Source organism: Pleurodeles waltl, chromosome 3_1, assembly GCF_031143425.1.
Source record: "Pleurodeles waltl isolate 20211129_DDA chromosome 3_1, aPleWal1.hap1.20221129, whole genome shotgun sequence".
NCBI classification, from domain to species: Eukaryota; Metazoa; Chordata; class Amphibia; order Caudata; family Salamandridae; genus Pleurodeles; species Pleurodeles waltl.
In genome coordinates, this window is record NC_090440.1 from 525080720 (window position 1) to 525098592 (window position 17873).

General features: G+C 45.1%; 1 protein-coding gene across 1 annotated transcript in view; it reads right to left on the reverse strand.

Annotated features, from left to right (window-relative positions):
• Positions 1–17873, reverse strand: part of PCSK6 (proprotein convertase subtilisin/kexin type 6) — a 1406757-nt gene that overhangs the window by 293364 nt on the left and 1095520 nt on the right. Inside the window, exon 12 of the mRNA XM_069222809.1 lies at positions 13241–13429. Within this exon, the coding sequence (XP_069078910.1) occupies positions 13241–13429 (189 nt within the window). The remainder of the gene's footprint in view (positions 1–13240; positions 13430–17873) is intronic.

Sequence of the window (17873 nt, forward strand, 5' to 3'; positions counted from 1 at the left end):
GTAAGCGCCTGTCTGCATTCCACTATTTTACCAGTGGAATCAAGGGATCTGGCAAGAATTGAACAATATATTTTGGAACTGTGCCATTTGCCAAGAGGATTTGGCCCTCAGTGGGCTAAACACTGAGTGATGTAGTAATTGGTCATGAATAGGACTAGTGATTTAGGGCCACATGTATGAAATACAGGTTTTGAGACTTGCAAATTGTGAGTCAGAGTGACTCGCAATTAGCGAATCGCAAAACCTGATGTACAACAGTGTCAATGACAAGGGGGTCGCAAATGATCTACCTCATGAATATTTATGTGGTAGGTCGCAATTTGCAACCCCATTGGGAATGGCCGCCCTCACAGGGATGGTGGCCTGCTGGAGACAGCAGACCACCATGTCTGTGACTGCTTTTAAATAAAGCATTTTTTTTTTTTAATGCAGCCCATTCTCCTTAACCCCTTCCTCGCCATGGACGTAATGGTTACGTCCATGGCAGCGCCCGTGTGGCGCCATGGACGTAACCATTACGTCCTGAGACTGGCCGTCGGGGGAAGCGCTAGCGTTCACCCCGAGGGCCGCCCCCCCAGGCCAGGGCTGAAAAGGGAATCCCTTCCCCTTTCACCCTTGCCCCCCCCCCCATGACGTCAGCGCGCAATCGCGCGCTGATATCATGAAAGGGGGAAAGATGCGCTGGAAGCCATTTGCTTCCAGCGCGTCTAAGGAGAAGGTGAGTTTTTCACCTTCGTGCGGGGGGATGCCTCTGAAAGAGGCATCGAGGGAAAGGAAAGGGTTTTCCTTTCCCTCGATGTCTCTTTGAGCATTCCTGCTGCCCGATCGTGATGCGATCGGGCAGCAGGAATGCCCACTAGACACCAAGGATTTCAGTATGTGTGTGTGTGTTTTTAGTGTGGGGGAGCCACCCCTTGGGCAAGGGTCGCTCCCCTTTGGGGGCAAATGTATTTTTCGTCATTTCTGCCCCCCTTGGGGGCAGATTGGCCTTATTTTTAGGCCGATCTGCCCCCAAGGGGGGCAGAAAGCCACTAGACACCAGTGATTTTATTGTTTTTTGTGTGTTGGGGGCGGCCCCTAGGGCAAGGGTCGCCCCCAGGAGCCCATATGTATTATTGGGCAATTCTGCCCCACTTAGGGGCAGATAGGCCTATTTTTTTTAGGCCTTTCTGCCCCCAAGGGGGGCAGAATCCCAATAGCGCCAGGGATATTATATGTGTGTATGTGTGCTTTGTGTGGAGGGGTGGCCCCTTGGGCAAGGGTCACTTCCCCTGGGGGGCCAATGTATTTATCGCTGTTTCCTTATGTTTAGGCCGATCTGCCCCCAGGGGGAGTGACCCTTGCCCAAGGGGCCACCCCTTCACACAAAGCACACATACACACATATAACATCCCTGGCGCTATGGGGATTCTGCCCCCAAGGGGGGCAGAATCCCCATAGCGCCAGGGATACTATATGTGTGTGTGCTTTGTGTGGGGGGGCGGCCCCTTGGGCAAGGGTCGGCCCCATGGGCACAAATGCATTATTGGGCAGTTCTGCACCCCTTGGGGGCAGATAGGCCAATTTTTTTTTAGGCCTTTCTGCCCCCAAGGTGCACCAGGGATAATGTATGTGTGTGTGTGTGCTTTGTGTGGGGGGGTGGGCCCTTGGGCAAGGGTCGCCCCCCAAAGGGGGCAATGTAATCTGGGCGATTTCTGCCCCCCCTTGGGGCAGATTGGCCTATTTTTTGTAGGCCCTTCTGTCCCCCGGGGGGGGACGGGGGGCAGAAACCATGAAGATGCCAGGGATTTTGTTTTCATTCTTTATTTTTTTTATTTTTTTGGGGGGGGGGTCCCCTTAGGCAAGGATCGCCCCCAAGGGCCAAAAAGCACTATTGGGCAGTTCTGCCCCCCCTTGGGGTCAGATTGGCCTATTTTTTTTTTTTTTTTTAGGCCCATCTGCCCCCAATGGGGGCAGAATCCACTTAGCGCCAGGGATCATGTGTGTGCTTTGTGTGGAGGGGTTGGCCCCTTGGGTAAGGGTCACCCCCAAAAGGGGCAATATATTCTATGGCATTTCTGCCCCCCCTGGGGGTAGATTGGCCTATTGTTTTTTAGGCCCATCTTCCCCCAAGCAGAGAACACTAGACACAAGAGAAAATTAAAAAATGGTTGGTGGCGGGGTGTTTGTCAACTGGCAAAGTATTTGCTTTTATGATAACAACAGTTTTTCTCCTTTTTGTTCTAGTTCAAAGCTTTTGCCGACTTTGCTGTGGCTTGTTGCAGTTTTGGCAGTAGTTGACCTGCGGTTTGCGTAGTTGCATGTTTCAGGTAAGTAAATAAATTTACTCAAAGTGAGTATTGTTGCCATGCATGAATGACATGTTTGTAGGTGGTGTACTGAATGCAGGATTGTGTGTGAAAATGTCCTTAGATTTATGCACAATGATTATTGTGTTGTCTTATGTCTAATTTGCTCTTTTTTCCTCTTTTTAGTGGGATATCATTGGTGATTACTGTGGCTGTGCAGAGTAGTTGCTGGTGAGTCAAGCTTTTTCAGGCAAGTGAGCAGTATAGTTTTTGAGTTTATAACTCTTAGTGATAAAGCTACACTTTGTTACTTATCTTACACAGTGCTGGTTGTTGGTGGTGTATTTGTCCAGTTAATTTTTTGTAGGAAGGATCATGGCTAGCCGTAGGATGACCACTCAGCAGGTTGTTAGTGTGCTTTTTGAGTCATCTTCTGAACATATATATGAGACTGACTCTGCATCTGAGGCAGAGGAGGAAGTGCAGGATTCTGGAAGTGAATTTTCTGTCAGAGATGAATCATCTGATGATGAAGCCACATTCAGTCCTGATGAAGGGCCTGTTTTAGAGGAGGACAGTGATGTGCGGATGGTGCAGGAGCCAGCGGCTGAAAGACTTCCCATTGGAAGGCCTGACACGTGGGTTGCACCAAACATGGAGCAGCCACAGTTGCCTGCCTTTACTGGTTTGCCAGGGTGTCGAGTTAATACGGAAAACTTTTTGCCCGTCACCTTTTTTGAGTTGTATATGGACGATATATTTTTGGAAGAGATTGTTGAGCAGACTAATTTGTATGCAGAGCAGTTTTTGAGGGACAACACTGCCAGACTTAGACCACACTCTAGAGCTAGCCAGTGGATTCCCACAAATCTGGAAGAGTTGAAAAAGTTCTTGGGTTTAACTTTTTTGATGGGGCTGATAAGGAAGCCATTGCTGTCTTCATATTGGTCTACTAGTCCCTTGATGGCAACTGCTATATTTCCTGCCATCATGAGTCGTAACCGGTATGAGCTTCTTCTTCGGATGTTGCATTTTGTAGATAATGCTTTAGCCTTGCCATGAGATCATCCTGATTCTGACCGTCTTTTTAAGATTAGACCTGTCCTTGATCATTTGGTAGATCGGTTTTCAGAGATCTATGTTCCAGGGAAAGGAATATCTGTAGATGAGTCTTTGGTCCTGTTCAAGGGTCGTTTGGTTTTTAGGCAGTACATTCCTAGCAAGAGGGCACAGTATGGAATTAAATTGTATATGCTGTCTGAAAGTAGTACAGGATATGTTTATAATTTCCGGGTCTACACTGGTAGGGATTCCAATATTGACCCCCCTGGTTGTCCACCCACTTTTGGAGTTAGTGAGAAAATTGTGTGGGAACTTGGTAGACAACTGTTTAACAAAGGTCACCATTTATATGTAGATAACTTCTACACTGGAGTTCAGTTGTTCAAGGAGTTGTTCAGAGTGGACACTGTTGCTTGTGGCACAATCCGCTCTAATCAGAAAGGCTATCCAAGAGAGCTTGTCTGTAAAAAACTTGAGAAGGGACAGTGCAGTGCCTTTCGGAATGATGAGCTGCTAGCTCTGAAATTTGTAGACAAGAGGGATGTATACATGCTAAGCACCATCCATGATGAGAGTACTTCACCTGTGGCTGTTTGGGGTCAGGTTGCCGAAGTGCGCAAACCTGTGCATCTTAGACTATAATAAGCACATGGGTGGTGTTGATAGAGTAGATCAGAGGTTGGAACCTTACACTGCTGCTCGTAAGTCTTATGTTTGGTATAAGAAATTAGCGGTTCACTTGTTCCACTTGGCAACTTTTAATGCTTTTGTTGTGTTCAAGGAAAGTTCTCCAGAGTCAAGGGTGACATTTGTGAAATTTCAGGAGTCTATCATAGCTAGCCTTGTTGTGCTGGAACAGGCAAGAGTTCCTAGAGAAGCAGAGGTGGAGGATGTGGCTAGATTGAAAGATCGTCACTTTGCTGAGCACATTCCTCCCACGTCCAAAAAAAACTTTCCTGCTAAGAGATGTAGAGTCTGTGCTCGAAGAGGTATCAGGAAGGAGACTAGGATGTACTGCCCTGATTGTCCTTCAAAGCCTGAGCTGTGTGTGGGTGGCTGTTTCAGGAGCTACCACACACAGAAGAATTATTGGGAAATTCCGTGAGCGTAAACTGCTGTTTTATATTTTTATATGTTCAGTTTCACGGTTGGCATTAGTCATGTATTCAGTTAGAACTTTTGTATTTGTAGTTTTGTACTTATTTATGATTAGTGGATTCTTTGTTGTTTAAAAACAAAAAAAAGGGGATGGTATGTGTGGGGTGGCGCTTGGCTGGCGGTGTGCGTGGGGTGGCGCTTGGCTGGCGGTGTGCGTGGGGTGGCGCTTGGTTGGCGGTGTGCGTGGGGTGGCGCTTGGCTGGCGGTGTGCGTGGGGTGGCGCTTGGCTGGCGGTGTGTGTGGGGTGGCGCTTGGCTGGCGGTGTGTGTGGGGTGGCGCTTGGCTGGCGGTGTGTGTGGGGTGGTGCTTGGTTGGCGGTGTGCGTGGGGTGGCGCTTGGCTGGCGGTGTGCGTGGGGTGGCGCTTGGCTGGCGGTGTGTATGGGGTGGCGCTTGGCTGGCGGTGCCAGCCAAACGCCAGTCCACACACATCAGTTGGTGTGATTGCCGTATCAGGCATGTGGGTGTATGAAAGTGATGGGCCCTTGAGTGGCGCTGTCTGTCGATGCGAGTGTTGTAATGTACTGGGCCCGTGGCTGGCGGCGTGAATGGTCTTGTGCAGCTCATGTATGAAAGGTGTGTGAATGGACTGTAAAGGGGTTGGTGCCTTGCCGTGGCTTTACAGCTCACGAGCTGTGAGTCATTGGTTCAGTTTTTTGGCCTTTCAGTTATTAACAGTGCATTTCACTTTTGTGAAATCTCTTGTTAATAAAATTTGATCTGCTGAACCATCACTCACCCTTGTGCCAAATCCAACCAGTATGTGTGGTTAAAAAAGACAAAACCTGCTCCGCTGTAATCAGACGTCGCAGCACACTTGTGACATGCTAGGTGTCTCAGGTGGGACCCCAATGATGAAGCATGCCACCAACTTGATTGGTGGGTGAGGGGTCTTTTTCACATAACCTAAGTGCGTTTCTTTTCACAATTTTAGTGTTTGGCACATCACAGACTTATGTGGACACATCAAAATGATATATTACAAAACTACCTGTGTTTGCGGGGGAGAGGGCATCTATGTTTTTGGTCTTGGGTGCGGCCTTCATCTAGGGAAACCTACCAAACCCAGACATTTTTTTAAACTAGACACCCCAAGGAGTCCAGGGAGGTGTGGCTTGTAGTGATCCCCCAACATTTCTTACCCAGACTCCTCTGCAAACCTCAAAATGTGCTTAAAAAAGCTTATTTTCCTGGCTTTTCTTTGTACGATCACCGCTCCAGCACAAAATTCCTACTCCCAGCGTTCCCCTCAGTCTCCCAAGTAAAATGACACCTCACTTGTGTGGGTCCCCAAAGCAGAGTCATCCTAAAGATGTATAAAAGAAGAATATGTGCTTATCAACTCGCTGTGCTATCCCCTCAATCTCTACAAGTTTTTGGCCTTTTTCTGTTGCAGGCACCTGGCCCACCCTCACAAGTGAGGTATCATTTTTATCGGGAGACTTGGGGGACCGCTAAGTGGAAGGAAATTTGTGGCTCCTCTCAGATTCCAGAACTTTCTGTCACCGAAATGACAGGAAAAAGTGTTTTTTGGCCAAATTTTGAGGTTTGCAAAGGATTCTGGGTAACAGAACCTGGTCAGAGCCCCACAAGTCACCCCATCTTGGATTCCCCTAGGTGTCTAGTTTTAAAAACTGCGCAGGCTTGCTAGGTTTCCCCAGGTGCCGGCTGAGCTAGAGGCCAAAATCCACAGCTAGGTACTTTGTAAAAAACAGCTCTGTTTTCTTTCTGAAAATGTGATGTGTCCATGTCGTGTTTTGGGGCATATCATGTTGCAGGCACTAGGCCTACCCACACAAGTGAGGTACCATTTTTATCAGGAGACTTGGGGGACCCCGCGTGGAAGGAAATTTGTGGCTCCTCTGAGATTCCAGAACTTTCTGTCACCGAAATGACAGGAAAAAGTGTTTTTTATGCCAAATTGTGAGTTTTGCAAAGGATTCTGGGTAACAGAACCTGGTCAGAGCCACACAAGTCACCCCATCTTGGATTCCCCTAGGTGTCTAGTTTTAAAAACTGTGCAGGCTTGCTAGGTTTCCCCAGGTGCTGGCTGAGCTAGAGGCCAAAATCCACAGCTAGGCACTTTGTAAAAAACAGCTCTGTTTTCTTTCTGAACATTTGATGTGTCCACGTCGTGTTTTGGGGCATATCCTGTCACGGGTGCTAGGCCTACCCTCACAAATTAGGTACCATTTTTATCGGGAGACTTGGGGGAACGCTGGGTGGAAGGAAATTTGTGGCTCCTCTCAGATTCGAGAACTTTCTGTCACCGAAATGACAGGAAAAAGTGTTTTTTTGGCCAAATTTTGAGGTTTGCAAAGGATTCTGGGTAACAGAACCTGGTCAGAGCCCCACAAGTCACCCCATCTTGGATTCCCCTAGGTGTCTAGTTTTCAAAACTGCGCAGGTTTGCTAGGAGCCGGCTGAGCTAGAGGCCAAAATCTACAGCTAGGCACTTTGTAAAAAACAGCTCTATTTTCTTTCTGAAAATGTGATGTGTCCACGTCGTGTTTTGGGGCATATCCTGTCGCGGGCGCTAGGCCTACCCACACAAGTGAGGTACCATTTTTATCGGGAGACTAGGGGGAACGCTGAGTGGAAGGAAATTTGTGGCTCCTCTCAGATTCCAGAACTTTCTGTAACCGAAATGTGAGGAAAAAGTGTTTTTTTGGCCAAATATTGAGGTTTACAAAGGATTCTGGGTAACAGAACCTGGTCAGAGCCCCACAAGTCACCCCATCTTGGATTCCCCTAGGTGTCTAGTTTTAAAAAATGCGCAGGTTTGCAAGGTTTCCTCAGGTGTCGGCTGAGCTAGAGGCCAAAATCCACAGCTAGGCACTTTGTAAAAAACAGCTCTGTTTTCTTTCTGAAAATGTGATGTATCCACGTCGTGTTTTGGTGCATATCTTGTCGCGGGCGCTAGGCCTACCCACACAAGTGAGGTACCATTTTTATCGGGAGACTTGGGGGAACGCTGGGTGGAAGGAAATTTGTGGCTCCTCTCAGATTCCAGAACTTTCTGTCACCAAAATCACAGGAAAAAGTGTTTGTTTGGCCAAATTTTGAGGTTTGCAAAGAATTCTGGGTAACAGAACCTGGTCAGAGCCCCACAAATCACCCCTTCTTGGATTCCCCTATGTGTCTAGTTTTCAAAAATGCGCAGGTTTGCTAGGTTTCCCCAGGTGCCGGCTGAGCAGAGGCCAAAATGCACAGCTAGGCACTTTGTAAAAAACAGCTCTGTTTTCTTTCTGAAAATGTGATGTGTCCACGTCGTGTTTTGGGGCATAGCCTGTCGCAGGCGCTAGGCCTTACCACACAAGTGAGGTACCATTTATATCGGGAGACTAGGGGGAACACTGGGTGGAAGGAAATTTGTGGCTCCTCTCAGATTCCAGAACTTTCTGTCACCGAAATGACAGGAAAAAGTGTTTTTTGGGCCAAATTTTGAGGTTTGAAAAGGATTCTGGGTTACAGAACCTGGTCAGAGCCCCACAAGTCACCCCATCTTGGATTCCCCTAGGTGTCTAGTTTTCAAAAAGGCACAGGTTTGCTAGGTTTCCCCAGGTGCCGGCTGAGCTATAGGCCAAAATCCACAGCTAGGTACTTTGTAGAAAACAGCTCTGTTTTCTTTCTGAAAATGTGATGTGTCCACGTCGTGTTTTGGGGCATATCCTGTCGCAGGCCCTAGGCCTACCCACACAAGTGAGGTACCATTTTTATCGGGAGACTTGGGGGAACGCTGGGTGGAAGGAAATTTGTGGCTCCTCTCATATTCCAGAACTTTCTGTCACCGAAAGGACAGGAAAAAGTGTTTTTTGGGCCAAATTTTGAGGTTTGCAAAGGATTCTGGGTAACAGAACCTGGTCAGAGCCCCACAAGTCACCCCCATCTTGGATTCCTCTAGGTGTCTAGTTTTCAAAAATGCACAGGTTTGCTAGGTTTCCCCAGGTGCCGGCTGAGCTAGAGGCCAAAATCCACAGCTAGGCACTTTGTAAAAAAACAGCTCTGTTTTCTTTCTGAAAATGTGATGTGTCCATGTCGTGTTTTGGGGCATATCATGTTGCAGGCGCTAGGCCTACCCACACAAGTGAGGTACCATTTTTATCAGGAGACTTGGGGGACCCCGCGTGGAAGGAAATTTGCGGCTCCTCTGAGATTCCAGAACTTTCTGTCACCGAAATGACAGGAAAAAGTGTTTTTTTGGCCAAATTCTGAGGTTTGCAAAGGATTCTGGGTAACAGAACCTGGTCCGAGCCCCACAAGTCACCCCATTTTGGATTCCCCCAGGTGTCTAGTTTTAGAAAATGCGCAGGTTTGCTAGGTTTCCCCAGGTGCTGGCTGAGCTAGAGGCCAAAATCCACAGCTAGGCACTTTGTAAAAAACAGCTCTGTTTTCGTTCTGAAAATGTGATGTGTCCACGTCGTGTTTTGGGGCATATCCTGTCGCGGGCGCTAGGCCTACCCACACAAGTGAGGTACCATTTTTATCGGGAGATTTGGGGGAACGCTGGGTGGAAGGAAATTTGTGGCTTCTCTCAGATTCCAGAACTTTCTGTCACTGAAATGACAGGAAAAAGTGTTTTTTTGGCCACATTTAGAGGTTTGCAAACGATTCTGGGTAACTTAACCTGGTCCGAGCCCCACAAGTCACCCCATCTTGGATTCCCCTAGGTGTCTAGTTTTAAAAAATGCGCAGGTTTGCAAGGTTTCCTCAGGTGTCGGCTGAGCTAGAGGCCAAAATCCACAGCTAGGCACTTTGTAAAAAACAGCTCTGTTTTCTTTCTGAAAATGTGATGTATCCACGTCGTGTTTTGGGGCATATCCTGTCGCGGGCGCTAGGCCTACCCACACAAGTGAGGTACCATTTTTATCGGGAGGCTTGGGGGAACGCTGGGTGGAAGGAAATTTGTGGCTCCTCTCAGATTCGAGAACTTTCTGTCACCGAAATGACAGGAAAAAGTGTTTTTTTGGCTACATTTTGAGGTTTGCAAAGGATTCTGGGTAACAGAACCTGGTCAGAGCCCCACAAGTCACCCCATCTTGGATTCCCCTAGGTGTCTAGTTTTCAAAACTGCGCAGGTTTGCTAGGAGCCGGCTGAGCTAGAGGCCAAAATCTACAGCTAGGCACTTTGTAAAAAACAGCTCTATTTTCTTTCTGAAAATGTGATGTGTCCACGTCGTGTTTTGGGGCATATCCTGTCGCGGGCGCTAGGCCTACCCACACAAGTGAGGTACCATTTTTATCGGGAGACTAGGGGGAACGCTGAGTGGAAGGAAATTTGTGGCTCCTCTCAGATTCCAGAACTTTCTGTCACCAAAATGACAGGAAAAAGTGTTTGTTTGGCCAAATTTTGAGGTTTGCAAAGAATTCTGGGTAACAGAACCTGGTCAGAGCCCCACAAGTCACCCCTTCTTGGATTCCCCTATGTGTCTAGTTTTAAAAAATGCGCAGGTTTGCTAGGTTTCCCCAGGTGCCGGCTGAGCTAGAGGCCAAAATCCACAGCTAGGCACTTTGTGAAAAACAGCTCTGTTTTCTTTCAGAAAATGTGATGTGTCCACATTGTGTTTTGGGGCATATCCTGTCGCGGGCGGTAGGCCTACCCACGCAAGTGAGGTACCATTTTTATCGGGAGACTTGGGGGAACACAGAACAGCAAAACAAGTGTTATTGTCCCTTGTCCTTCTCTACATTTTTTCCTTCCAAATGTAAGGAAGTGTGTAAAAAAGACGTCTATTTGAGAAATTCCCTGTAATTCCCATGCTAGTATGGGGACCCCCAAAATTCAGAGATGTGCAAATAACCACTGCTTCTCAACACCTTATCTTGTGGCCTTTTTGGAAATACAAAGGTTTTCTTGATACCTATTTTTCACTTTTTATATTTCAGCAAATGAATTGCTGTATACCCGGTATAGAATTAAAACCCATTGCAAGGTGCAGCTCATTTATTGGCTCTGTGCACCTAGGGTTCTTTATTAACCTACAAGCCCTATATATCCCCGCAACCAGAAGAGTCCAGCTGACGTAATGGTATATTGCTTTAAAAAATCTGACACATCACAGGAAAAAGTTACAGAGTAAAACGTGGAGAAAAATGGCTGTTTTTTCACCTCAATTTCAATATTTTTTTATTTCAGCTGTTGTTTTCTGTATGAAACCCTTGTAGGATCTACACAAATGACCCCTTTCTGAATTCAGAATTTTGTCTACTTTTCAGAAATGTTTAGCTGTCTGGGATCCAGCATTGGTTTCACAACCATTTCTGTCACTAACTGGAAGGAGGCTGAAAGCGCAAAAAATAGTAAAAATGGGGTATGTCCCAGTAAAATGCCAAAATTGTGTTGAAAAATTTGGTTTTCTGATTCAAGTCTGCTTGTTCCTGAAAGCTGGGAAAATTGTGATTTTAGCACCACAAACCCTTTGTTGATGCCATTTTCAGGGGAAAAACCACAAGCCTTCTTCTGCAGCCCTTTTTTTCAATGTTTTTGAAAAAAACGAAATTTTCACTGTATTTTTTCTAATTTCATGGTCTCCTTCAGGGGAACCCACAAAGTCTGGGTACCTCTAGAATCCCTAGGATGTTGGAAAACAAGGACGCAAATTTGGCGTGGGTAGCTTATGTGGACAAAAAGTTATGAGGGCCTAAGCGCAAACTGCCCCAAATAGCCAAAAAAAGGCTTGGCACCTGAGGGGGAAAAGGCCTGGCAGCGAAGGGGTTAAAGGAAAACGAGATGCATTTCAAAAACAGAAAATGAAGCGTTTTCTTTTCATTTTTGCAGAGCAGGTAGTGTAAAATGTTTTTGCTGCCATTCACAAAGGGGAAGGGGTCCCATGGGGACCCCTTCCTGTTTGCGAATGGGTTAGCACCGCAATTGTTTTGCAACGGCATTCGCGGTCACAAAACAATCATACATGGGACTGCAACTCGCAATTAGGAAGGGGACACCCCTTCTTAATTGCGACTCGCAAACCCTTTTTGCAATTCGGTAAATAGCAAAAATGGGTCTGTACATCCCAAATTGCATTTTGCACGTCGCAAATGGCCTGATTCACCGTTTGCCATGTGCAAAATGCTTTGTACATGTGGCCCTTAGTGAGGTGGGGGGCAGCCAAAAAACTGTGATTTGTGTATTCGACACAATGCTTGTACTTCTGTGAAAGATCTCATATGATTTATCTGCCATATATTGCCATATTTAGAGATGCCAATGCTGTCTCATTCTCTGAATTCAGATTTTCTATTGCTCAAAGGGAGCCAGTTTTGGAGCCAGAGGATGGCATTCTTGTGTTAATCTGCTGTGCCAACAAGTTTCTTTCAAGGTAGTGACTGCGGAAACGTTGGTGTGGACTATAGATTAGTATAGGTAATGTATGTAACTGTATGTCTGCCATGTCAAGCTCACCTTTGTTTGCCGACTGTCTGCATTTGACCATTGAGACCCTGGGTTGTTTATCTCCCCATTGAATGTCCATATGTGGGCCTGTAATGTCTCAAATAAGGATTATAGTTTGATCAAATGAAAATTCTGAATTATACATAAAAGTTTTGGGAGTGCAGTCATCATAATTAGAGCAATTTTCCCCATAATGGTGTCTGCAATTTGTTTTTTAAGTGTAGCATAAAACCATCGGCAATTATGAGTAAAGGATACATGACAATTTTCCACAAAAAAATGTTGAACTGAACCGCTTATGTGAGCACAAGCATTGATGATAGGGTCTGCAATCATCTAAGGCCCTGACCCTGAACTGGTGAACAACATGGGGAAATCTATAAATATGTTTTCTATGCATTTGTTAGTACATATGCACACCACTCTTTCCTGCAACTGCCTACTTGATTTGCTGCTACTTTGTACAGCTATGACTTCCCAGCAAGTTTCTCCTAAGTAAGAGTCATTAGCTCCTATGGGCCACGGCGATGATTTTAAAATATTCTGATAACTTTGAAAAGCACAAGATGATCATTCCCCACATTTTGCCCCACATTTTCTGTGACAGCTGCTCTGCAGAAAACAAATATATTAAGTGTGCGTTGACCCTTGGAAAATCTTGTCACTGGAGAAAATATACTTATTTTGCTGAAACTCAATATTATTAATTATTCTTTTTTGTCAATTTCAAAAGGTTAAAAGGCTTAACATTATTCAAACCTTTGACTATGATATCAAACAGATTCCTGGAGTGAATGCATTACTCTACTAAGCCACCAGACCCACACATACTATCTTCCATGGCAATTACCATCCTTTTCTATCTCATTCTGGCTTGAGTCTCCTGCTGATGTAACATTCTCTCAATTGCTCTGTGAGTAGAAAATCACTCTAGGTTAAGCAAACACCTAAATCTAGTGTCTCTCCTCTGTATCTTTGTATACAAGTTGTCTTCCTTCTTAAAAGCAAGCTCCAAGAAGTCACTTTTGGAAGTAGTGGGTGCTACATATTAATACATACGCACTTATAACTAATGAAAACAGTCATTTGGAAGTGTTTAAACAGGTGTAAGACTGATCGCACAGAAAGCAGAGATCCTTCCAGTTAATGCAATTTCCTTAGAATGAATGTTATTTTATCAAGCAAAGTGTGAGATTTTACTACCTCTCCTGGGTTTGTGAAACAATCACTGTAACACAGACATGATTCTGTTATTTTTATTGCCACCTCGTCTACCTTTACCAGGGGCTCTAGGCACTTCACAGAGTCAAGATGCTGCTATGAGTTATATCTCACTTTACCTCCTTGCCAAAAGCTGCGACTTCGTCCCAGAGGGGGATATGAGGAAAATCTGTAGGTCTCCTCGTCGAGGGTGAGATATAGTAACTTTCACCACAACATGCTCCAAATACACAACTTGCTGGTCATAGAGGTCTGTACAAGCGTTGGTTAATGTGGTTGCTCGTATAACCTGCTCAGCACGGATGAATCTGTAGGGGATTGAAAAAAAAGTAATTTGTTCAAGTAAGTCAACTACATAACAAAAGTTGCAGAGAATCACAAGAACATACAACATGTTACGCTAATGTTTGCTTATAAGCCCTCTTGCCACATATAAGAGCATTACGGACTCAAAATGTTCCCAGCATTTCAATCAACACAAATGGCCAGCTCCTGTATCTTGAGGCCTTTGCAGAAGTGCAAGTAGGTAACGGAGTGGAACCTAGATACAACTTGTTGGCATTGTGAGTGAGTGAGTGCCCCAAAACAATTACACCATGCACCCCACAGGAGGGTATGCCATACAAGGATACGACTTCTGGACAGATGTAGGTGTAAATATCATACAATTAATATGGCAGACACTGGCAACTACATAGAAAGTATTTGGTCAAACAACGAATCGGAACTGAGATTCCAGACATTGACATGTTGTCAGGCTTTCAGACCACAAGTTCAAATGCAAAGAATTAGATGAGCAGGGAGTGCTGGAATCTTTGTTTTGGCAGGAATATTTTGAGTAGACTCCTGCTCACTAAAGGCCTGATTTAGAACTTGGTGGAGGGGAATACTCCATTATAAACGTAACAGATATCCTGTCCACCGTATTATGATCCCATTATTTGTTACGGGGATCGTAATACAGCGGATGCAGGATCTGTCATGTTTGTGACAGAGTATTCCATCCGCCAAGTTCTAAATCAGGCCCTACATCATAATTGGCTGGCATGCCTCCTATGTACTTGTCGTGGATATTAACTGATGATAAAATTAGGTCTTCAAAAAGCTTGGCATTTTTTCCATAATTATATGCCAATAGAGAAAAATACTCTTTCAAACATCTTAGGTCAAGGACTGGCTCAATTATGTCATTTAACATGTCATGAGTGATGTAATATCGGAGGTCATAAGCAGTGCATGGCGTGGCATAAGTTATAGTTAGTTCAGTGAATTATAACCAGTGAATTTAATTGATTTTTGGTTTGTAAACATTATTTTTTGTGTTATTTCAACACAACTATAATATCACTTTAGCCTCTGTTTTTTGTTTGGTTAATTATTTACGGTATTTGTGCATTCAATAAAGTAGAGTAACATAAACATAACAAAAGTAGAGCATCACACAAGCAAAACTGCATCTTCTAAATTATCGTTCACTGCAGGCTGTATCACTTTCTGAGTGATTAACGACTTTCCCTGAATCCCCGCCATGGGCCCCATAACTTGTGAAATTTCCAGAGGCATCTCTGGGCCTAATACACTGTGTGCTCAGCGTGCATGCACCAGACCGTACCTGTTTGAAAGAGCTCTAGGGTAGGACATACACCACTTCCCTAAAGTCAGACAATGCCACTTTTGGCAATTATTAGTGCCACATTACAAAGCAGCAGGGTATATCTGGGCAACTTTCGGTCTCCCCAGATTCCCAACGTAGCCAGTATTGAATCTACTGCCAGGTTCTTCTCCATCACTAGAAATGCACAGGTTCACCTGCTGCCAATACGACTGTCACCTAGTGCAGTCCCACAGAGTAGGCAGCAGTGCCCCTTCTCAACCGCAGCAGCAAACACGTTGTCATTGGTCTTTGGAGTTCAGAATAGCCTGATTCTGGTGTAGTACGTTTGCTGAGGAGTTTTGTTCAATTGCATCAGTCTTAAGTCCGCTCCAATAGCAACCACCCCAGGGTATTGGCATGCCTCTTCCCAGTCTTCGTCTGTTAATCTCCTCAGATCGCATTCCCATTTATTCCTAAAAGTATCAATGTACAGCTGGCTACTGTTTAATAGTGTTTTGTAAATTTGTGAGACTGCATGTTAGTAGGTGAGTGACTAGTACACTCTAATGGGGTTTCACCCACTACGTCATGAGTATCTTGATGTAGCCAGCAAGGGCATGTTTGATTTATGCATAGTGAAAAAGTTGATTGTCTGTCAACTCATATTCCTTTTCTACTACTTCAGAGAGAAGGAGTCTTCACGGACCCCAAATATCCCCCAGTTTTGTTATCCCAATCAAATCCCATAATTTCTTTACCTCCAATCCTTTCACATCCAGCAACAGATCTGATTCCCTGAGAGTGGCATGGGGTTGGGAGTTTTCTAATGTTAACCGTCCTCTCCATTCTAATTTCAATGTGGCTTTTTTCCAGAGTTTGGCAACCACTTCAGTCTGTGATGGGAGCCAAGGAACCCAAACCCCTCCTATTCCCTGGTTCAATCGCCTGGCAGTCTGCCTTTAAAGAGGGCTCCTGCAAGAAAGAGAAGACCCGCTTGTTCACCACGAGTAGCTGTTATACCCAAGAAGGCGAATAATACTACACCACCCTTGAAGAGGCTTCTAGCCAGGGTTAAAAGTGTTCTAGTCACTGTGTCCGTCGCCCTGAAAAAGTCACCCGGGGCTTTATACAATGTGTTCTGGAGTATAAAAAGGAATTTGGGAGTGCTATCATTTTATATATGGCTACCCTGCCCCTCAAGGACATTGGGATTTTCTTCCAGTGCATCACATCTCATCATCTATACTCTTCCAGAACTCTGCCCTGAATTAGTCTGTGGAATTCTCTAGGGTTGAGAGTGACATACTCCAGAGTATTTAAAAAAACTTCAGGTACAACTTTAGGGGCCACGCCCAGTCAGCCAATGGATACCAGGAATTCAACAGAAACATCACATGTTTATGCCAGAGTATGTTTACCCGAGTATTTCCCAAAAAGCTTTCAGGATCTCTAGAGCCGTAGGGGATGGAGGGGGTCGGCCAGACATAACACCACATCATCTGCATAAGGGGAGATGGCATCTCATTCAAGAGCTCACCTCAATCCCCAGATCTGGGCGTCCAACCATATCCAGCAGGTGAGCAGCTCTGCAGCCAGATCAAACAACAGAGGGGAGAGAGGGCACCCCTGCTTTTTCCCTCTCCCCGACTAAACTTCTTCAATACCATCCCATTGACCCTGACTTTGGGAACTGGATCAGTGTACACTAGACAGATCCAGATAAGGAACTCTGGTACAAACCTCATTCTGACCGGGACTGACATCTGATAGCCCCAGTCCACAGAATCAAAGGCCTTTTCCACATCTAATGCCAGCAGAACCGTCATCTCTTGCACACCCTGTCGTTTTAATAGACTTCCAAACAACCATTGAAGGTTATGACAGGTACATTGCAGTGGCATAAAGCCCTACGAGTCAGTATAATTTGTATGTCACTCAACTGCAAAAGTCAGATGGCCAGAAATTTAGCTAGAACCTTTACTTTCATGATTAGCAAAGTGTTCAGCCAATGTGAGACAAAATAAGCAAATGGTTTGCCCTTTTTATGACAAACTATGATCGCCATTCTAAAATCTAAAACTGATGTCATCTGAGATGTCATCAGTGATATCATCAATGATGTCATTGAACATATCATGATTGATTTAATATGTGAGGTCATAAGCAGTGCTTGAGGGCTCAAGTTATAGTTAGCTCATAAAACTACAAATGGTTGAATATTAGTGATGTTTTCAGTTTAAAACTGTATGCTTAACTGACATTTTCACCTAACTATAGCACCCCTTTAGCTTTTGGTTCTTTGATTTCTTCCTGCCGATTAGAAGAACGGCAACAGCACACCAGCCTTGAAGATAAAAACAATTATTTAGCACTTATGGCAAACAGTGGGGCACCACACAAAGACACTAAAAGGTGGTGTGATCACAACAGCATCAGCTACGATGTTTTGAGGCATATAGGCCCTCATTATGACTCCGGCGGTCTTTTCAACAGACCGCCGGAGTCGTGGGTGCCAGAAGACCACCAGTGTTGGCGGTCCACAGACGGCCATATTACGACTTCATTCCGACACAGTCGGCCTGGCTGACGGCGGAAGAGGTGCTTTTGTAGTGTGGTCAGTTTTACGTATATTTTGCGCATTAGCTTCAGGCCTTAGGCCTCTGTGCACTTTGCCCTAAATATATTTTATTCATTTGCTAACAGCTTAGAGCCTCTGTGCACTTTACTCTAAATGCTTTCTATTAGGCTTCGTACTGTTATTTTACAGAATAGCCAGTTCTACGGTGTTGTTTTTTATTCATATCACACTGTTTTGCCTACTTCAGCACTGGAGTTCTTCATAACATATTCACTCTGTGCTTTAGTCAAGGATACAGTCTGGTACATTGCTGATAGACGTGGTAGGAGTCTAGACTTGCCATTCCTGCGCAGGAACATTTTGTGATCACAATGACATGTTAGTTATAAAATCACTTCCTTGTCCCAATACATGAAGAGGGAGATTCCGACCAGGGAACCACAACTAGACGCTGACTGCCTCGTTGCAGATGCTGAACCAGATCACAGGCCTTTGCTCAGGTATGAGTGTGTCCGTCTCCCTAGTGATACAGAAAGGCAAGCTGAAAGCTTAACATGCTGTGCTCTAAATAGAACAAGCA